The sequence below is a fragment of the Podarcis bocagei genome, assembly GCF_964188305.1.
Source record: "Podarcis bocagei genome assembly, chromosome: 7".
Taxonomy (NCBI): Eukaryota; Metazoa; Chordata; class Lepidosauria; order Squamata; family Lacertidae; genus Podarcis; species Podarcis bocagei.
Window position 1 is genome coordinate 18,690,734 of NC_138132.1, and position 21,278 is coordinate 18,712,011.

General features: G+C 44.8%; 1 protein-coding gene across 1 annotated transcript; it reads right to left on the bottom strand.

Moving 5' to 3' along the window:
- Positions 1-225: 225 nt before the first annotated feature.
- Positions 226-21,066, bottom strand: LOC308592247 (neural cell adhesion molecule 1-like). The gene is made up of 9 exons (XM_081203558.1): positions 20,971-21,066; positions 18,757-18,846; positions 14,202-14,414; positions 13,218-13,364; positions 12,557-12,697; positions 11,746-11,936; positions 7,611-7,704; positions 2,816-2,990; positions 226-1,486 (listed from the first exon to the last, which is right to left on the bottom strand). Exons 1-9 carry the CDS (start codon positions 21,008-21,010, stop codon positions 1,426-1,428), a joined length of 1,152 nt encoding a protein of 383 aa, XP_081059684.1. The 5' UTR covers positions 21,011-21,066; the 3' UTR covers positions 226-1,425.
- Between the last annotated feature and the right edge of the window lie 212 nt (positions 21,067-21,278).

The window sequence follows — 21,278 nt, forward strand, 5'->3', positions numbered from 1 at the left end:
TGTGTTTCCATTTCTTATGGCTGTCACCACCTCTTAATTCCCCCCCCCAGACATGACTGCTACTTACATCTAACATCTAACTAACAAATAACGCCTTCCTGTTCCCCACTAGGCAAGCTGGCCTGTGTTCCTCATGTCAGATAAAGCATGGAGCCAGAATGAGCAATCAGTCAGGCATGCAGGGAGCAGATCCTTGGGCTACTAAAGTATGCAGTCAAACCCAGGTTCCAATTTTGAAGCTTTATTGAGATTAAGGATCAGGGATGATGGAGAAGAGGTAGCATCAGAGGAATAAAAGTTTATTCTCTAAATGGCCATACAATTCTAAGGAGAAATTCCAGAACTTTTTTGCTTGAAACAAGGGCTCTGAGAAACAAAATGAGGTGGGGCGGGGATTTCCAGTCTGCTCCTGGTATAGAGAAACCATGAGGGTGGGGTTGGGGAGTCTGTGGCCCTCCAGATGTTGTTAGACCCTAATTCCTATCAGCCTCAGCTAGTATGGCCAGTGATCAAGGATGATGGGAGTTGTAGTCCAGTAACATTTGGAGGGTCAGAGGTAGACCATCCCTATACTGGAGCAGTTTTCCTCCACTTGATGCCTTCCTGATGTTGCTAAACTACAGAACCCATCACCGCTGACTTAGGGATGGAGAAATACATCAATGACAGTTTCTCTCAGTGTCTTGTTTATCTAATTTATCCAAAGTTCACTCCTCCATATTTCCGCATCAATTGGTGATTTTTTTTTTTAAAAAAAAGGACTCACGAAAGATCATTAGCATTTTAGTGCAAATTTCTCCCATACACATTTTTTTGTATACAATTTGGCCTAACATGAACATTTTTGACAAGCAGCTTTCCCTAATATAAGACATAGCTGCATGTTATCTTCACTAGTACGCACTTTACACTAGTACGTGCATTTTTATACCCACTACTCAGCTGAGCCACGGCATTTCCAAAATGTGGAGACAGGCGGATTTCAAAGGATGCCTGGCTTTCGTTCTGCATCTTGTTTTGGGAAGTGCAAATTAGGTAAGTTTGCTTTTAAATGAGAACGGAATCAAATTTCTCCCTCCAGCCCTATCCTTGACCGTTTGGGCCATGGTGGCTTGGAATTATGGGAGTTGGAATCCAACAACATCTAGAGAGCATAGAGTTGAGGAAGGCTGCATGAGGAGGGTGTTTCGCTCCCATTGGCTTGTGGTGCAACAGCTATTCTGAAAAGGAGAGTTAGGTCACTGGGCCACAGGCAGGAGGGTGTTAAGGAAAAAGTGAGATGAGAAAGAGAGGCACTGTTTTCTCAGCTCTCCCATATGGGAAGTCGCTTTTTGTGTTTCCATTTTTGATGAAGAGCTCATCCAAGCTTGGCCATGGAGTCCCATCTCCATCCCTGCACAATCTAAGGTCATCGCTGTCGACTAATCAGGCCTCAATGCCAGAAACATTCACCACTGTGCTTTTCCCCGACTTGGAGAGCATTTTCCTGTGGAAACAAATAATGGAAAGCTAAAGCATGGGCGAGCATAGATAAAAATGCTTGTTTATCCATTTTTTTATTCCAGTTTTTTAATCCTTTTTTATTCCAATCTTCAGCTGAAAAAAAGCTCCCGGAGCAACATACAGAGGAAAAAAATAAGACAAGTCAGGTTAACCTACCCTCTTTGAGGAAGCCAGTATGGCGTAGTGGTTAAGATTGTCAGCCTAGGTCCTGGGAGAGACCAGGGTTCAAATCCCCACTTGGCCATGAGGCTCATTGGGTGACCTTGAACCAGTCACCATATGTCAGCCTGGCCTACCTCACAGGGTGATTGTGATGATAAAATGGGGAGGAGAACCATGAATGCCACCTTGGGCTCCTTGAATGAAAGGTGAAATATAAATGTGACAATAATTAAATTTCTATCGGGGGAGAGGCACAATTGCCATTCAAAATTAGTTGTGTGGGTTTTTTTGTTTTTTAAAAAGTCTGACATAGATGAAAGTATACTTGTGCTAAAAAAGAAAGAAACATGTGATAAAGAACAGTGATCAATAATATAAATAGGGCAATAGTGTTATGGAACAACCAGTTATAGATCCAGCCAATCTTTTTCAGATATGTCCCAATTAGCCCTGAGTCCTTGGACTAACTGAACTACAGTGGTACCTCAGGTTAATTACTTAATTCTCTCCGGAGGTCCGTACTTAACCTGAAACTGTTCTTAACCTGAAGCACCACTTTAGCTAATGGGGACTCCCGCTGCTGCCGTGCCACAGGAGCACGATTTCTGTTCTCATCCTGAAGCAAAGTGCTTAACCTGAAGCACTATTTCTGGGTTAACAGAGTCTGTAACCTGAAGCGTATGTAACCCGAGGTACCACTGTACTAGATTCGAAGAATTTGTGATATACAACATAAGGTTGTGTTTGTAGAGAACAGGCTCTCGACAAAAGGAAAAGTGCTCAGCTAAAATACTTTTTTCAGCCACTGACACACTAGTGGAATTATTTGGACACATTCCCCAAAGCAGATGGAGAAGGTTTTCTAAGCCAAGGACTTAGGACCAATTGGGATATATCTGAAAAAGTCTTAATGGTCAAAACATGTCTATAACTGATGGACCATGGAAATCACGACAAACTGCTATCACCACCATCCCAATCAGGCTGCTGTGGCTGCCAACTGAAACATGAGATGGGATCAGTAGATGAAAGACTGGTGGAGGAAGATCACCACTGGAGAAGGTTAAGAAGAGATTCCCATCATTGCTATGCCAATATTTGGTCCTCATTTCCTACCATGGCTATCCTTCTCTCCCCCATATGAACTCACCCATTGTTTTCTGTGCCTGTTCCGGATGAGTTTTTGTCCAGGATATTGTTCCTACAATACATCAGCAAGCCACGCTGGCGCTTGTAGTAGCAGAAGACATCCATCACCAGCAAAGCCACCAAGAGGATGATCAACACAATGAGCACAAGGATGCCAGTTCCCAAACCTTGAGTGTCTGGAAAGGGGAGAAGGACATCCATTTGCAAGAGCAGATGGGAAGGACATCAGAATGCAGGAATCCTTTCACTAGCCTTGAGCAGAGAATGACCCCCATTGTGAGCAAGGGCACCAGCCGGAGGGGGAAAGCTGAGGTGAAGGTAAGTCAGCCCAGACTCCTGGCATGTACTGTGGCTGTAAGAAAGACAGCCATTGAGAGCAACAGCAGGATTGTTGGCTGGGAGTGAGGCATATTGTGGTTCTCAAAGTTCTCTAGGACCTTTGATAGAATGCAACTTCTCAAGCTGCAATTCCTTTGGACCTATATAAGATTTTATGTCTGGCCCTTGATCTTTTGCTTTGTGCCACAAAATAATTGAGTTTATTTTGTCATTCTTTTTAGTGAAGGGGAGGGGACTGGCAGTACCTGAAACAGATATGAGAATCTAAGTAATACAGACATTTTTATTACTGCAGTAACTGATCCAGCTTAGGTTAGTACGCTTCTATTTTATTTTATTTTAGATCCTGTTGCATGCTTTCAGAAACATTTGTATAGTTCCTTCATCCTATTTAAAGTCAAATATGAGAGCTATTCCTAGGTATTTAAAGCCACCAAGGGCTATGGCTAGGAGAGAGTTAAGAGAGAAGCCAATTGAGATCCCTTGTGTTCAGACTGACCAGAAGGATTGTTGATTTTGAAAAATTTATTCATAAATCTGCCACTTAATTAATTTGCTTACCACCAGAAAGTTCTTAATTTTTAGTTGAAATCTCATTTCTTGTCATTTGAATCCATTGACTCAGGTCCTACCTACCCACCCTCTGGAGCAGAAGAAAATAAGCTTGCTCCATGCTCCAACCCTTCAGATATTTGAAGATGGCTGGCATACCACCTCTCAAAATAAATTAAAAAATTGTCCAGTAGCACCTTAGAGACCAACTAAGTTTGTTCTGGGTATAAGCTTTCGTGTGCATGCACACTTCTTCAGATACACTAAAACAGAAGTCACCAGATCCTTATATACAGTGGGAGGCTGGGGGGGGGGTTCTAAGAGGGGTAGTAGGAGATGGGTGATTGACTCAGTTGGAATGGTAAACCTGTTGATGACTGCAATTAGTCCTACAGAAAAAACCAAGGGATAGCATGCAGATGACCAAAAATAGCTTTAGCATATGTAATGAGACAAGAATCCAATATCTCTATTCAGACCAGGTTTCTCCATAGTTTTCAGTTTAGTAATAAGTTGAAATTCAGCAACTTCTCTTTCAAGTCTATTTCTGTATATAAGGGTCTGGTGTCTTAATGAGGGTGAAAGAGGAGAGCACAAAATATGGTCTGTAGCTCAACATCAAAAAAACTAAGATCATGGCCACTGGTCCCATCACCTCCTGGCAAATAGAAGGGGAAGAAATGGAGGCAGTGAGAGATTTTTCTTTCTTGGGCTCCATGATCACTGCAGATGGTGACAGCAGTCACAAAATTAAAAGACGCCTGCTTCTTGGGAGAAAAGCAATGACAAACCTAGACAGCATCTTAAAAAGCAGAGACATCACCTTGCCGACAAAGGTCTGTATAGTTAAAGCTATCGTTTTCCTAGTAGTGATGTATGGAAGTGAGAGCTGGACCATAAAGAAGGCTGATAGGTGCAGAATTGATGCTTTTGAATTATGGTGCTGGAGGAGACTCTTGAGAGTCCCATGGACTGCAAGAAGATCCTATCCAGGGACTTCCGGGTTGGTGCCTCCGGCAATGGCTGAATTCCTCTGATCAGGAGGAATTTGCCCCGTGGGAATTTGGGTCTGTACCGCCACGGCGAAGGCGGAGACCCATAAAAATCACAGGCGGGAGAAGCCTGTGAATGTGGGATTCAGCGGGCACCTTTTGCGCCTCCCCTACTCGTGGGGAAACTCAGTTTCGGGGATCCGGAGCGTTGTGGGGTGAGTGGCGCGGTGCTTCAAATCGTCTGCTTCTTCCACGGAGCGAAGCCGCATAGCTGTTGTCAGAGAGCACTGACTTTTTCCTGTGGACAATTTGACTCTAAAATAATTACCCATGAGTAGAGCTGAATCGGGAAGAATTGGATTTTTAAACGTTTAATCTGGCATCGAAACGGGGAGGTTCAATACAGGAAGTCCGCCTCCCCCTTTTGTGGATAAACTAAAGCAAGGAGGCTGCAAGCTAAAGTCTTGGAAAGCCTTTTGTAAAAGACTAAATTTCCATCGGTAAAGAACTAAACCCCCCTTTTTGGATACAGGAGAAGGGGGGGGGAGTGGTGGACTGAATATGCCTGTAGGAGAGAGTTAAGAGAGTTAAAATACCGCCGCTCTGACCCTGGAAACGGGCTGCTAGCAGGATTGATGTTTTTTGGAATGTCCATTGACAGCGTTTAGAATGTTCATTGACAGGTAGCAAATAAGAGAATACATTGTTTCTACTGTCTCCAGTTGTTTTCAAAAAAAGGAGGAAAGTAACTGAAAATTGAAACTAACTTTGGATTATTGAAACTGTGTTTAAAAGAGGACATACTGACCAATACAAGTAGAAACTGTTTTCCCCTAGTGGAAGCTTTTGAAACTGGTTATTTTACAGGAGCTGGGCTAGGGGGATTTCCAGCTGCAAGATAAGAAAGTGTGAGACTTTGGAATTGACCTTGAATCTCTTAAGTGTGGAAAGGAAAAAACAGACGGGATGTTGACAGAAGAGGCCTTAGTGGCTGCTTTACTGAAAATAAACGATTCGCTGGAACAACTTCACAAGAAAACAGATGTGATAAATGTGAAAATGGATGCTGCAAATATTGAAATTGTCTCAATCGTAGAAAGTTTAAATAATTTGGGACAAAAGGTGAATATCAATTCAGAAACCACCCAGAAACTGACACAGGAATCTACCCTGATATGGCAAACTGCAGATGAAGCTAGGGAAAAATCCCTTGCTGCTGAATCTAATGCAATACAACTGGAGAGGAGAGCCCCATCCATACAAAGACAACCTGATGAATATAAGCTAACATTCGTTATGATTGAACTTAAAGAAGAACAGATGAATTTGAGGACCAGAGCCCTATCTGAACTGGAAAAGGAAAGCTTGACAGAGTTTCAGGAGGCGACAGGACTAACATTGGTTGAGAAAGAGAGGTATTTGGGGGTTAGTATGACCGTCAAAAATGTGAATCTATTTAAGGATAACTGTGAAGGATGTTGGATTGAAGAGAAGGGGGATTTGGAAATATGGACAAATCAGAAGTTGTTACTGTTGGGCCAAGTTACTGTGGTGGGGATGAGGGCTGCTGTGTTGCTGGGGATGTCGCTTTTGTTTCAAACATTGCAAGCTTTGGATGGGATGGAGTGTTTCAGGAGGTGGCAGAGGGATGTTTCTAGAGTTGTCTGGCAGGGCAGGAAGCCTCGAGTAAAACTTAAGATATTGATGGATGCCAAAGAAGGAGGTGGACCTGCCCTGCCAGACCTTTAAATTTCGTTGTGAACCATCTACTTTTTGCTGGTTGAGAGAATGGTTGCCTCTTGAAAGCACTGAAGTGTTGGACAATGGCAGACGAAGTTGATGGACTATATGGAATTGGCGGAAATGACTGGCAAGATCCGAGACCAGGGAGAAGAGTCGGTGGAAGAAGATTGGGAAAAGTTTAAAGACTATTTATAGAAATATTGTAAAATTAAGGAATGTTAGAAAAATGTTGGAATGGAGTTATATGGCTTTAGTAGAAATGTCATAAGGATATAAGTATAAATAGATTAATAGAAAATTAAAGGGAAAATAAGGCAAGAATGTGTTAAGATAATTATAGGATAGAAAACAGAGTAAGATGGAAAGGAATTGCTGAAACAATTAATAGAAGTGGAATGCAAAAAGGGAGGTGTGAGGAGGTCGCTGGAAATAAGGGAATGGAATATAAGATATTGAAAATGTTTGTGGTTTTTTTTTAATTGTTTTTGTTTGTTTTTGTTTTTGTTTTGTTTTGTTAGTCTATGTAGTGATTTTGTATTGTATTTGTATTGTTGTTGTTGTTTTTGTAGTGTTGTGTTGGAAATGTTGAAAAAGTAATAAATATCATTTTTTTAAAAAAGAAGATCAAACCTATCCATTCTTAAGGAAATCAGCTCTGAGTGCTCACTGGAAGGACAGATCCTGAAGCTGAGGCTCCAATACTTTGGCCACCTCATGAGAAGAGAAGACTCCCTGGAAACGACCCTGATGTTGGGAAAGATGGAGGGCACAAGGAGAAGGGGACGACAGGGGGCGAAATGGTTGGACAGTGTTCTCGAAGATACCGACATGAGTTTGACCAAACTGCGGGAGGTAGTGGAAGACAGGAGTACCTGGCATGCTCTGGTCCATGGGGTCTTGAAGAGTCAGACACAACTAAACAACAACAACAAGGGTCTGGTGACTTCTGTTTCAGTGTATCTGAAGAAGTGTGCATACATACAAAAGTTTATACCCAGAACAAACTTAGTTGGTCTTAAGGTGCTACTGGACAATTTTTTAATTTTATTATTTATTTTGACTGCGTCAGACCAACATGGCTACCTACCTGAATCTAATATCACCTCTCAGTCTTCTCTTCTCCAGGTTAGTGTCAACATTCTGACTTTAAGCCAATTGTTTGCAACTCACCTCCTTGAAGAGTAACCTTCTTCTTGCTGCTACCCTGATCATTGGCAGCTGTTATTAGTAGTTCTGAGAGATCCTCTTGTGATGCTGGCGTGAACTAGAACCAAAATTAAAAAGGAGAATTTAAGATGCATCAAAATGTGAAGTGGAATAGTATTCTGCTATGGCAAGTGAAGGAACACTTATGAGGTTTTCTTTTTCCAAAACTTGCACCTGCCTTCTCGAGCAATTCAAGGAGGGGTGATTTCATGGAGTAGCCCCTCACCCAACTCTTGTGGGGTTGAGTTTACCCTTTCATTGTGAAGTGAACAACTGGTGGGTGGGTGGGTGGGTGGGGGAGAGAGAGGGAGAGGGAGAGGGAGAGGGAGAGGGAGAGGGAGAGGGAGAGAGAGAGAGAGAGAGAGAGAGAGAGAGAGAGAGATCTTTCATTAAATGTTCTTCAAATGCTCTGCAGCCTCCCTAGCTGCCAACACTTCCTTATCTGCAAATGCCTCAAGGGAAAAGTTAAGCTGCTAGAACCACCAAGGGCAATTTGTCCATCCGCCTTGCCCCACGTTCCCTGTCTGGGTCCTTATAAGGTGAAGGCACTGCTTAAGTATTCTTGCCTTTTCTTTGCATTTTTACAGGGAATGTTCTTTGCCTTTTGGATGTGTTTGGTTTTTAATACTTTTGAAATGTCTTGAATTGGTATGATCTGTAGTGTTTGTTTTTACATTATTGTATTTGCCTGTATAGGGTGGCGCTGTGGGTAAAACCTCAGCGCCTAGGCTTGCCGATCACATGGTCGGCGGTTCGAATCCCCACGGCGGGGTGCGCTCCCGTCGTTCGGTCCCAGCGCCTGCCAACCTAGCAGTACGAAAGCACCTCCGGGTGCAAGTAGATAAATAGGGACCGCTTACAAGCAGAAAGGTAAACGGCGTTCCATGTGCTGCGCTGGCTCACCAGATGCAGCTTGTCACGCTGGCCACGTGACCCGGAAGTGTCTGCGGACAGCGCTGGCTCCCGGTCTATAGAGTGAGATCAGCGCACAACCCTAGAGTCTGGCAAGACTGGCCCGAACGGGCAGGGGTACCTTTACCTTTACCTTTATTTGCCTGTATGTTTTGTGAGCTGTCTTGGGGGCCTTCTTGCCTGAAAGGCAGTGTATGAAGACACAGTTAGCATAATATATCAGCATAGGAAACTGAGAACGCTGGCTACCATGCACCTGCAATTGGCGAGCTCACTTATTTTGTTTTTGAATGAAGTTCTTCCTTTTACCATTCTTTTTTTTAAAAAAACTCCTTTCACTGATCTCCATAAAAGTTTGCATTAAAATTTTCATTTGATTTTCATTTTTTAAAAAAACAGGCACAGTACACAGCCTTCCCAACTTCCAGAAAAGGCCATTTGAGGTCATCACTGAGTTTTCAAGAAGTGTTTTGTGGAATTTTGGGGTTCCTTTGAAGGGGGACCCCTGTAAGCTCACTCAGCCCAGCGTATGAAATGATCTAGCCACATCTCTGGGTGTTCTGATGTAAAAAAAATATGTTGCTGTTTTTTAATGGTGTTGCTATGGTTGCACATTTTGGAAAAGAGAATTGAATGAAGATATTTATTTAAAAATCATTAATGGCAGACATGCTTTCCTGGCTTATATCTTATGAGTCAGTCCTTATAAGTGGATCCTGAGACAAATGTTTCACTGAGGAGTGCTCCTGTTCAGGATTCCATTCTAGTCAGTCATATCCCTTTCCAAGATGTTCCATTTGCTACCACCACCAGTTTTAGATCCCAACACACACAAACACACACACATATGAAACAATTGGTTGGTCTTCCATGGCCACTGAACATGTTCAGTCCTCATTAGGGATGGAGGAGAAATCCAGTTCAGTTTGAATGAATGAATGAATGAATGAATGAATGAATGAACTTTATTACGGTCACAGACCAGGATAAAAAAAAAACCACATATAAATAAAATAGCAGTTAAGATTTTTTTAAACTGATAAATGTTGGAGCAAATAAGGACAAAGGAACAAGCATAGGATAAAACATCTGAATAAAATACAAGATTAAACACGGATAATGGATGGATAAAAACTGATAATTAAAACAGATAAAAACTAAAAACAAATAAAAACATGCAGTTAAAACAACTGTAAGAGCATAAGAACTAAAAGACTCGCAGTTAAAACAACTATAAGAGGCTGCAGAGTAGAAGCCTCTGAAATAGAGGACACTCACAGCATTAGAAACTGGTGTGCAAATATGGTTAAAACAGGCAATTAAAACAATGTACAACAAGAAATTTAGAAACAATGTGCAACAATAAACTATCCCAGGGAGTTGACTCAGAGTCACCCATGGAACCGAGTTTGGGGATTTTCATGCCGGACTATTTTGACACAAACTGAAGCATAGCTCTCCCTCAGAGCTGAAACTTCTGCTAATCTTGTGATGCAATCCTCCAAATGAAAAGCATACACTTCCATAATAGGGGGGAACATGCATAGATGTGCATATGTTTGCAGAAATGACCGTGTTAAAAATATACTGTTGGCATCCATCTGTCTCAAGAGACAATGGAGTGTGCCTCGGGGGGGGGGTCAAACTGCTATTTAGCAGCACCAAAGTGACTTCCCTAGGATGCAAGCCTGGACTGTGGGTGGATCTAGACACGGGGGGGACGGACGACTATAATTAAGTCAGAAATTAGATTGTTATAACAAAAGAAAATAAATCTCTATGGAAAATGGGGTTTTAAAATTTCCTGCTCTCTTGCGCCATCTGTTGTTGCATGCCTATAGTGCAGTCAAATCGCTGTAGCTGAGTCCTGTGTGTATGCAGGTCCTGGGCCCCACTCTGGCCCTTGCTGATGTGGTCCAAAGGAAAGCAGAGCAACCAGAGGAGGGCAACCAAAATGGTCAAAGGCCTGGAAATGATGCCTTATGAGGAACAGCTAAGGGAGCTGGGCATGTTTAGCCTGGAGAAGAGGAGGTTAAGGGGTGATATGATAGCCATGTTCAAATATATAAAAGGATGTCACATAGAGGAGGGAGAAAGGTTGTTTTCTGCTGCTCCAGAGAAGCGGGCACGGAGCAATGGATCCAAACTACAAGAAAGAAGATTCCACCTAAACATTAGGAAGAACTTCCTGACAGTAAGAGCTGTTCAACAGTGGAATTTGCTGCCAAGGAGTGTGGTGGAGTCTCCTTCTTTGGAGGTCTTTAAGCAGAGGCTTGACAACCATATGTCAGGAGTGCTCTGATGGTGTTTCCTGCTTGGCAGGGGGTTGGACTCGATGGCCCTTGTGGTCTCTTCCAACTCTATGATTCTATGATTCTATGATTCTAATACTTTTGGCACCAGCCAGGCTGCAGAAGTTGTTGGAAGGTACAAGATGCCATCAAACCATCTTAGGGAGTCCACTCCAGATTTGTGTAGGGTTTACTCCTTAGCCTTTCCTTCTCTCAAAGATGCCATACACAAAGCAGTGGAGGTTTAGGATCAGAGTTTTCCTTCTTCCGGATGGGCTATCTTTCCAGGTTGAGGAGCCCCATCTGCCCCCTCACTTCCCTCTACAGCACATGCAGAAATTGCCTGCTTAATTGTTGGACCCTCTATTGCTCTTGTCCGCTCAATCTGCCAGAGCCTGTCTTCACATGCAGAGGAAGCATCTTAACTCAGCAAGGATTTGTGACTCATTGGCTACCCGCACCTGGTTTAGTTGGCCCGTCAAAGCCTTTCCTGGGGTTTGGCAGTTGTTTCATGCCAACAACTTCTAGCAGCCACAAGTGAGAGCTGAGTGCAAGGTTCACCAAAGGTGAACAAACTACCCCAGAAGGAGCACAATGTGCCCCCCACCAGTGGAACTACCCCTCCCCTCACACCCCATACTATGTTAGGCAAAATAGCACTCTAAAATTAATATATATTCTGACAACTGCTCCCTAAAATGCTGCTGAATTTTCATGAAGATTTAAAAAAAAAATGCAGACTGATAGGGGAAAGTGCAGAACTGAATTTAAGATTGGAGAAGTGGGGATGAGGAACTGAGAGAAACTGAAACTGAAACTGACCAATTTGTCGGGAATGAGTTGGCTGTTGACCAATGCTCAGGGATGATGCAAGTTGTAATTCAAAACAGCCTTACCTCAAAGGAATACGTATGTCTGTCTTGGTCCTGCGCCACTTTCTTGATATCATCACCTTTGAAAACCTTCCCCTTCCAAGCAATGGAGACAGAGGGGGGAGGGTAGGCCAAGATGCTGAAGTTGTATTGGGCAGGTGTCCCAATTGGGGTGGCAAATGAGTCACCTGTGAGGAGCTCTATCCTTGGAGTGACTGGGAAAGCAAAGCAGATTGACATTTGTTACATAGGAAGCTAGCTTTTGCCATTATTTTACCTCTGGGTAAAACATAGTGACTGCCAAGTAATATATTTCCTGTATTTCTGATGTACTTTGCTTTTGAAAAATTGTTTGCTGGTCTTTGGACCGTAATAAAGAATGTGGGTATTAGCTATACAGTGGTACCTCGGGTTAAGAACTTAATTCGTTCTGGAGGTCCATTCTTAACCTGAAACTGTTCTTAACCTGAGGTACCACTTTAACTAATGGGGCCTCCCGCTACCGCCGTGCAATTTCTGTTCTCATCTTGAGATAAAGTTCTTAACCCGAGGTACTATATCTGGGTTAGCGGAGTCTGTAAACTGAAGCGTCTGTAACCTGAGGTACCACTGTACTGACTGGCAGCAGCTCTCCAAGGCCTCAGGCAAGAATCTCTCTCAGCCCTACCCTTCTCTTTCCAAATCAAAAGACCCATCCACTCCTTGCTTCCTAAACTTTACCTCTGATTAGGTCCATCCACTCCACATACAACCAAATTTACAACCCTGGCAGCCTAACAGAGGCCAAGGCTCCTATCTCCCAGCCCTGTGCTAAGAGATTCCAAACATCTCTTACATTTAATATTGAGGGAGACGGCCATGACAACAGTTTCATTCCGCTCTTTAATGCTGGCCTCGCAGGTGTGGACACCAGCATCTGAGGGTTGGGAGTCCTTTACCACCAACGTCCCATTTGCAAGCACAGAGACTCGTCCTCCTGCCCAGAAAGGAGAAGCAAATTAGTGGTGATAGTGGGATATATGTTTTGCAGGTACATACTAGCAAAATATCATAACAAATGCCAAAAGCAAAAGGGATGTCGAGAACTGAACATTGAGCAAGACAAATACCTGCACCTAAATCAAGATCAGCCAATAACAAATAACCAATGACAGATCAGTATAACACATTTCCAAGTAACATAAATGGGTTTGCATTATCCTGTACCTTATTGCTTCAAAATAAATTAGAAAGAGACTTCATTTCTCCATAAAGACACTGTCTATGCTCTCTCTGGTTCTAACCATATGTGTGAGCTTAACCCTGCATACATTGGTCAAGATTTTAGTCATCCATTCTCTTCCCCCCACCCAAGTTTTGTCAAATAATAATTTTGGCAGAGGTCAAGAGATGTTGTATTAACCCCTTGTCCTCTAATAGTACAGGAGAAGCAAAATAGCAGAGGTTCGCGTGGGTTTTCTATCTAGGGGCACCTCTGAACAGAATATCCTACTCACCATCTCCGATCTTACTGATTTCCTGGTTTCCAAAGGTCCATCGTACAGTCGGTGGCGGGATTCCAGTGGCTTGACAATCAAAGGCTACACTTGTGCCCTCAACAACTTCCTTCGTGGGCTCCATGGTGGTCACAAACTTCGGTCTCTCTATGGATAGGAACATGGGAAGTTGATTTGTACCGAGCCAAGCCATCTAGCTGACTGGCAGTACTTCTCCAGGATTTCTGGCCCCAACTGAAGACCTGGGACCTTCCACAGGCAAATCACAACTTGGGGTAAAAAATCAGGGTCAGGTGGACTAGACTGCACTTGGTGACATCATGGTATGATGAGCTATGTACACAGTGTTCAAACCTGGAGGCAGAGGGAGCCTAACCTTATCTTTTGCATTGACCTTATTGCCTGCTGTTTTTAAGGATATGATGGGGGGAGACAGAGAGTGGTTTAACAGTTCATCCGTCTTCACATGAAAATATGGGAACTGTAGTTCTGTGGGGGGGAATGGGGCCTCTTAACAGTTCTCTGCACCCTTAAGAAACTACAGCTCCCAGATTTCTTTGTAGGAAGCCATGAACTGTTCAAAGTGGTATCGTAGCACTTTAAACGTATGGTGTAAACGTGACCTACGGTGCGTTAGTTTCACCTAACATTCCCAATTTATTGTCACTCTAGACCAGGACTGGGGGACCCTTTTCAATATGAGGGATGCATTCCCTAATGGGTTAGTTTCAAGGGGGCACACGGCAAGCGAGGCCAGAGGCAAGAAATGGGGCAAATGTAGATGAGCCAGTCAACCAAGAGACATTATCATCATTAAAGGGAACGTTTCAGTAAGGAGAGAGCTCCTGAGGTTGAGTGGCCTTGGGGGTCCCAAGGGCCAGGTAGAGAGGCATGGGAGGCCGCATCCATCCCCTCCTCCCTGGATCTGAGGTTCTCGGTCCCTGCTCTAGCATATTGCAGGAACGTCAATAGAATGTCACTTACGGACCACACGGATTTTGATCTGGGCAGTTGCCGTGTCTCCAGACTCAAAGTCGCCTTTGCAGGTGAAGATCCCTCCCGCCTGTGGATCAGGAAGAGTCATCTCCAACCCCTTAGACTGCTCGTCAATATGCCGCAATGTGTACAGCTCTGAATCCTCGATGTCGGTATCCTCTGGGTCAGTCCAGGTCAAGGTAGCTTCCCCACCTGCTCTCACTGACATGCGGAGGAATTAAAATGCACAATTAATAGATCACCCAGGTGGGGTGGTAGCAAGGGAAGGAGGAATGATGAGAAACCTGACCTGATTGATAGGTAAAGGTAAAGGGACCCCTGCCCATTAGGTCCAGTTGTGACCGACTCTGGGGTTGTGGCGCTCCTCTCACTTTATTGGCCGAGGGAACCGGCATACAGCTTCCGGATCATGTGGCCAGCATGACTAAGCCGCTTCTGGCGAACCAGAGCAGCGCACAGAAATGCCGTTTACCTTCCCGCCAGAGCGGTACCTATTTATCTACTTGCACTTTGATGTGCTTTTGAACTGCTAGGTTGGCAGGAGCAGGGACTGAGCAACGGGAGCTCACCCCCATCACGGGGATTCGAACCACTGACCTTCTGATCGGCAAGCCCTAGGCTCTGTGGTTTTGACCACAGTGCCACCCTCGTCCCTTCTGATTGATAGGGCTATCCATTAAATCAGGGGTTGCTAAGAGGGTTGCCAAACCTTCAGGGCTGACCTGAAATCTTCAGGTTTGCCTGCCTCCACTCAAGTGGCAGAGGGAGGGCTTGTATCTCCAGGTATGTAAGACTGCCTTAAAAGGGTTTTTTAAAAAAATAACAATAATAAAGAGAATGTGCAGGCACCTGCTGCAAATGATTGCCTAGATCTCTGCGAGAGGTTCTGCCCTCATCCACTCCCTCCCCACTTCTGCCAATTAACCTCCATTCCAACAGCTCAGTGATGGGAGGTAGCACAGAGGAAGGAAAAGGAATGGGCTGGGCTCAAGATGAAGAGAGGTTTATGAGTCTGCATGCACACCTGGAGCAAGGTGTAGAGCTCTGGATGCAGGTGAAGCAGGTGGAAAGCAGGAGGAGGAATGAAGCCCTGCTGCCTCCAGAATGTGTGTGTGTGTGTGTGTGTGTGTGTGTGTGAGAGAGAGAGAGAGAGAGAGAGAGAGAGAGAAGAAGAAGAAGAAGAAAAAAGTGCCTATAACAGTTTCTCTGTTTTGCAAACATGTCCACAGCCCCCCCGACAGTTGGCAACCCTTCCATCAAATGAGTGGAGAGTTGTATAATAGAAAAGTTGTACACACACAAATAGACTATCTTAAAAAGTTGGATGAATGGGTGGGTTGTTGTTTTAAGGAAAGCCCAGATTTTCGCAAAAACAGGAGCCACTCTGCTCTGGAAAGGGCAGGGACTATGTAGTTGTCAAACATATCCAATCATCTCTTGAAGACCGAATCTATGTACAATTAAAGTCTGGACAAATCCCACCAAGGATCCCGGGAAGCAACAGGGATTACCCCTTACAGAGCTATAATTCCCAGCTGCCTTAACAGTTCCCATTATTCTTTGGGGCGGGGGGGGGTGTGATTTAAATGTATGCTGTGTACACAAGTTGAGTGCAGGTGGGGAAGGAAGAGGTTCTGTGAATTTTAAACAAAAGGAAATGTGCAGATAGAACAGCGAGCGGCTGGGAGCCTGTCCCACCTCTGAGCCCTCTTCCTGTCTCCCCAAAGCCACAAACAATTGGACTTTAAAAAACAAACAAACCAGATGCCGCATGGTTATTTAAATACATAAGCAGCAAACATAATTTTAAACAAGTTTTTTAAAGGCAGACCACACACACCCCCAGAAGCAGGGTGGGAGAGAGGCCAAACTGGCAACGCAAGCAACTTCCACTGTGGAGGGAAGCAGGTGTGTCCTCTGTAGGAGCACGTCAGACCATTGCTCTATTTAGCTCAGTGCTGCCTACACTGACTGGCAGCAGCTCAGATGTGGGGTGAGCTTTCCCTGCCCTATCTCAAGATGCTGTTTGCAAAAGATGTGCTCTGTCGCTGTGCCGTGGATCTTTCCAATAGGAAGCTTCCTTATACCGAGACAGATCATTGGTTTATCTCGCTCTTCACTGTCTATCTCAGGGATTGGGAGCCTGAGGTCTTGCAGATACTGTTGAACTACAATGCCCATCATCTCTTGACTGTTGGCCATGCTGGCTGTGGATAATGGGAACTAAAGTCCACTAATAATAATAATAATAATAATAATAATAATAATAATAATTTATACCCCGCCCATCTGGCTGGGTTTCCCCAGTCATTCTGGGTGGCTTCCAACATTATATTAAAATACAATAGTCCATCAAACATTAAAAGCTTCCCTAAACAGGGCTGCCTTCAGATGTCTTCTAAAAGTTTGGTAGTTGCTTTTCTCTTTGCCATCTGGGGGGAGGGCGTTCCACAGGGAGGGCGCCACTACCGGGAAGGCCCTCTGCCTGGTTCCCTGTTGCTTTGCTTCTTGCAGCAAGGGAACTGCCAGAAGGCCCTCGGCTCTGGACCTCAGTATTCAGGCAGAACAATGGGGGTGGAGACGCTCCTTCAGGTATACTGGGCCGAGGCCGTTTAGGGCTTTAAAGGTCAGCACCAACACTTTGAATTGTGCTCAGAAACGTACTGGGAGCCAGTGTAGGTCTTTCAAGACCGGTGTTATGTGGTCTCAGCGGCCGCTCCCAGTCACCAGTCTAGCTGCTGCATTCTGAATTAGTTGTAGTTTCCGGGTCACCTTCAAAGGTAGCCCCACATAGAGCGCATTGCAGTAGTCCAGGCGAGAGATACTAGAGCATGCACCACTCTGGTGAGAACTGGTGCAAGTTTATTTGGCAAAGGCATTGGAGAAGCCTCCACGGTGAGTCCCACAGGCCTATAGATTACACAGTTATATACAGAGGCATTCTCTCACCTTAGCTTTACACATGCATAGAAATTAAGGGCTCACCCACACTGTTTTTCTTTTCTTTTTTTCCACACTGTTTTTCCTGGTATTCCTTCCATTTGTCCCGTGATTCCTAGGCATGGGTCCAAGAGGTTCATGTTTTTTGACCCACTGCTTTCCCTGGAAAAACCTGCTGTTTACCACTGAAATGAAACAAGTGCTGATCTTCTGCCACAAACCCTTTGTTCTCATTGAGCAGTAAGCAGCCGGTTTTGCCGGGGACAAAAAAAAAAAAAAGAACCTCTCCTTCCCCTTCTAACTCTACAATTCTATGATAATCACGGGGCAAACAGGACTGTGGACGTGCCCCAAGTCCTGTTCACGGAGGAAAAGTCACCCTGCGCCATCACAGTTGGATGCCTGATCCAGCTAGAAGAAGAGGGTGCTCACTCTTATCAGGCTGGGTCAAGGCTGAGCTTTTCCTGCACAAACGTCCTTGACACACCTCCTTAGTGCAGGCTGGATAAGCAAATTCCCCTAACAATATTTTTAGAATCATAGAATTGTAGAGTTGGAAGGGAACCCGGGGGGTCATCTAGTCCAACCCCTTCAAATGCAGGAATCTTTTGCCCAATGTGCTGGGAATTGCCGGTATAGGGGACAGAACTACCTAAACTGTATAGAAACTTGTATGCTACTACAGCAGCAAGAATGCTACTCTCCCAGAAATGGAAAGAAGCAGAAGTCCCAGCAAAGGAAGAATGGATACAAAAACTTACAGAACATACAGAAATGGCGAAACCGCTATTAAAGGTTTGTTTGTTCAACGATTAAAGTCCTACGTGATCTGAGTTCAGACCCGAGAAATCCAGGTCGGTTTCTATCTATGCAGCACTATTTTTAGTACGAAAGGACCAAAATAGTGGGACCCATGCTAAATAAATGTCCCAGTTAAAACTACTGCCTACCACTAAAGTAGTAAACATGCCCACCTCATAAATCAAAATTACCAGAAGATAAAAAACTTTTTTATAAACGAATGGAAATGTTCTGTTGAATATTTACAGGTAAATTGTAAACAGATAAGAACTTTGGCAGTATTATTGTAATAACCTGCAGTTTTATATAAGTGTATATATTTAAAGTAGATGACTAAATGAGCAAATTAAGTTAATTTGAAGAAGGTGTTAAAAATAAATTTAAGGAACTGCAGGAAGAGAGGAAAGGAATTCAAGTTCTGAAATGTTAAAATGATTGTAAAACTAGTGAAATGTATAAAACTGAGAAGCATAAATGAAATTTAAAAAAAACCAACAATGTGGGGGGGGGGACTCAAACCCATGACCCTGTGATGAAGATTCTCATGCTCTACCAGCTGAGCTATCCCAGACATTCTGGGTAAGGGGAATCAACCAGTTCCCCACTGCTGGTCTCTATTGACTGGCAGCAGCGAATCTCTCAGGTTTCAGACAAGGAAGAGATGCTGGGGTTTTGAACCCGGGGCCTTCTGCATGCAAGCAGGCACTCTGCCACTCAGATCACCCTGCAGGGGCCCCAAATACTGTGCTGGCTCCTGCTTTGATGCATATTCGTGCACACGCTCTCCATTATCCGCTTTCACCTTTGCACAAGAAATACGCTTTCTCGCCCAGCTGCACGTCCCCATTGCCAGGAATGATCTCCAGAGACGTCTTGGCGGAGTAAACAGCCCCTAGGAAGAGGAAAGAAGCACATTGTTTCGTCCAATCACAAGGCAAAGTCCTTTTAGCTCAGAGCATCTAGTCAAGGCTGGCTGACCAGCACAAGCAAGCAGTCCAAGCAGCCACAGCCAGTGGCAGTGGTGTTCAGGGCACCACTTAAGCAGCAGATTATTCAAGAGGCATACCCTCATGATCCTCACCGACCCCACAGTGACGCCAGGGTGCAGCTTTATAATTGCATGGTGCAACAACACAGTGGTGTAGCGTGGGGGGTGCAGGGGGGGCCGGCCGCACCGGGCGCAACATCTGGGGGTTAGGGTTAGGGGGCGCAAATCCACGGGTTAGGGGGCACAAATTACTTGCCTTGCCCCGGGTGCTGACAACCCACGCTACGCCACTGCAACAACAACAAAAACATGCCCTGGACCACTTTGGAGTCCAGTAAAAGTAAAATGTATGTGTTGATTATCTACATTTCAGTCACTATACTGGTGAGTCAGCTAAATGTAAATACGGGGGAAATCACTCAAAAGGGGGAGAAAGTGTGCTTTCTTTGACCCCACTCACACCATACGTTTAAAGCATTATGATACCACTATAAACATTCCCCCAAAGAATTCTAGGAGCTGTTGTTTGTTAAGGTGCTGAGTTGTTAGGAAAGGCTCCTAATCCCCACCCCCACCCCCAGAGTTACATTTCTCAGAGTGGTTTATCAATCCCTCTTCCCAGGGGCCTCTGGGAATTGTAGTTCTGGGGGGTCTCTTAACAATCCTCAACCAAGTATGCTATCCAGGAATCTGGAGCTGGGGAAAACCATGACTACTGTTTTGATTGTATAGTGCAGTTGGAACCTAAGTCGTGGCTATTAATTTCAGTGGTTCCAACTGCACTATACAATCAAAACAGTATCATGCCCCTTATCATAGTCATGGATTTCAACGCGGGTGGCGCTGTGGGTTAAACCACAGAGCCTAGGACTTGCCGATCAGAAGGTTGGCGGTTTGAATCCCCGCGACAGGGTGAGCTCCCGTTGCTTGGTCCCTGCTCCTGCCAACCTAGCAGTTCGAAAGCACATCAAAGTGCAAGTAGATAAATAGGTACCACTCTGGCAGGAAGGTAAACGGTGTTTCCGTGCGCTGCTCTGGTTCGCCAGAAGCGGCTTAGTCATGCTGGCCACATGATCCAGAAGCTGTATGCCGGCTCCCTCGGCCAATAAAGTGAGAGGAGCGCCACAACCCCAGAGTCGGTCATGACTGGACCTAACGGTCAGGGGTCCCTTTACTTTACCCTGAATAGGTCTAGCATGAACTAGAACCCAAAATAGGTGTTGACTCGTTCAAAACTATCCTGTTAGGCATTCAGAAAACAGCAGCAGCAGCAGTAATTTGCCATTACGAAAACTAAGCAAAACATTTGCTTGCAGGTTTGAGCTAGGGCAAATGGCAGTTCAGCTGGCATCTCCAGTTAGCAGGATAGGGAGAGCAAGTAACGGGGAAAGACCTTTTTCTGCCTTAGATTCTGGAGAGTTTCTGCCAGTCAGAGCAGATATTGCTGGGTGAGATGGACAAACTGGCTGGCTTGGTACATTCCTAGATTTTCTAGGTTTGAGATTACTTGCAGAAGCCTTCTGATCCAGGGGCACTCCAGCCCATCACTATCTCATCCTCTGTCCTTTTGTAGCCTAAATGCCCAGGCAGTCCACAATATCCCCATGCAAGAAGGAAGCATTACTGGGCTTCAGAGAGCCCCCAAAGTTTGCAGAAGTACCATTGGGGCAGGGAGGGGGTTGGAGGGGTAGGAAATATATCATAGATTAAAAAGCGAGCAAAGTCTTATTAGGACCATGCATGGTCACCGGCCACAAAAGCACTGAGGGAAATTGGGGGAAGGATAATGGGATGCAGTATTCTGGGAGAGAGTATGCCAGACTGGCTAGGACCTTGAAGAGGGGCACATCGCACTGCAATATTTTGTTGCAGGTCTCACTTGCTCCCTTAAAGAAAAAGTCATAAAGAGGAAGGAACGAAATAGCCAAAGAGCTAATACTAAGGGATTGTGGGGGGTGCAGTCTAGACACCCATGCAGTCTCCCTTCGTGGAACAGGGCCCTTTCTTTCATTCATTCATTCATCTTACCTGCTGCAAACATGAAAATGAGGAATCTCCCTGGTTCCATCTTTAAAAGGTGGGGATAGGAATTGGGCTCCTTTGCCTTTCAGCACCAGCAGTTTGGAACAGGGACTCCTGGGTCCTGGGCTATTTATAAGGCTTTTTCGCCTGCCCGCCCACCACCCTCCCTCCCACCTTTTTCTTTCCTCCCTGCTGTGTGCCCCTGTGGCATGGGGGGGAGGGAAAGGGCTGGAGCAGGAAATCAGGATGGGAGGGGAGAAAGAAAATAGGAAGATTTGTGTACATGCACGCTTGTGCAGGCATGCGGATATGCA

Excerpts from the sequence above, each read along its gene's own strand:
- LOC308592247 (XM_081203558.1), bottom strand. The coding sequence starts at position 21,010 with ATGGAACCAGGGAGATTCCTCATTTTCATGTTTGCAGCAG. Across the intron at positions 13,365-14,201 it reads GATCAAAATCCGTGTGGTCC|AGAGACCGAAGTTTGTGACC; the intron begins GTAAGTGACATT and ends TCCTATCCATAG. Across the intron at positions 2,991-7,610 it reads GAAGGTTACTCTTCAAGGAG|ACACTCAAGGTTTGGGAACT; the intron begins GTGAGTTGCAAA and ends TCCCCTTTCCAG.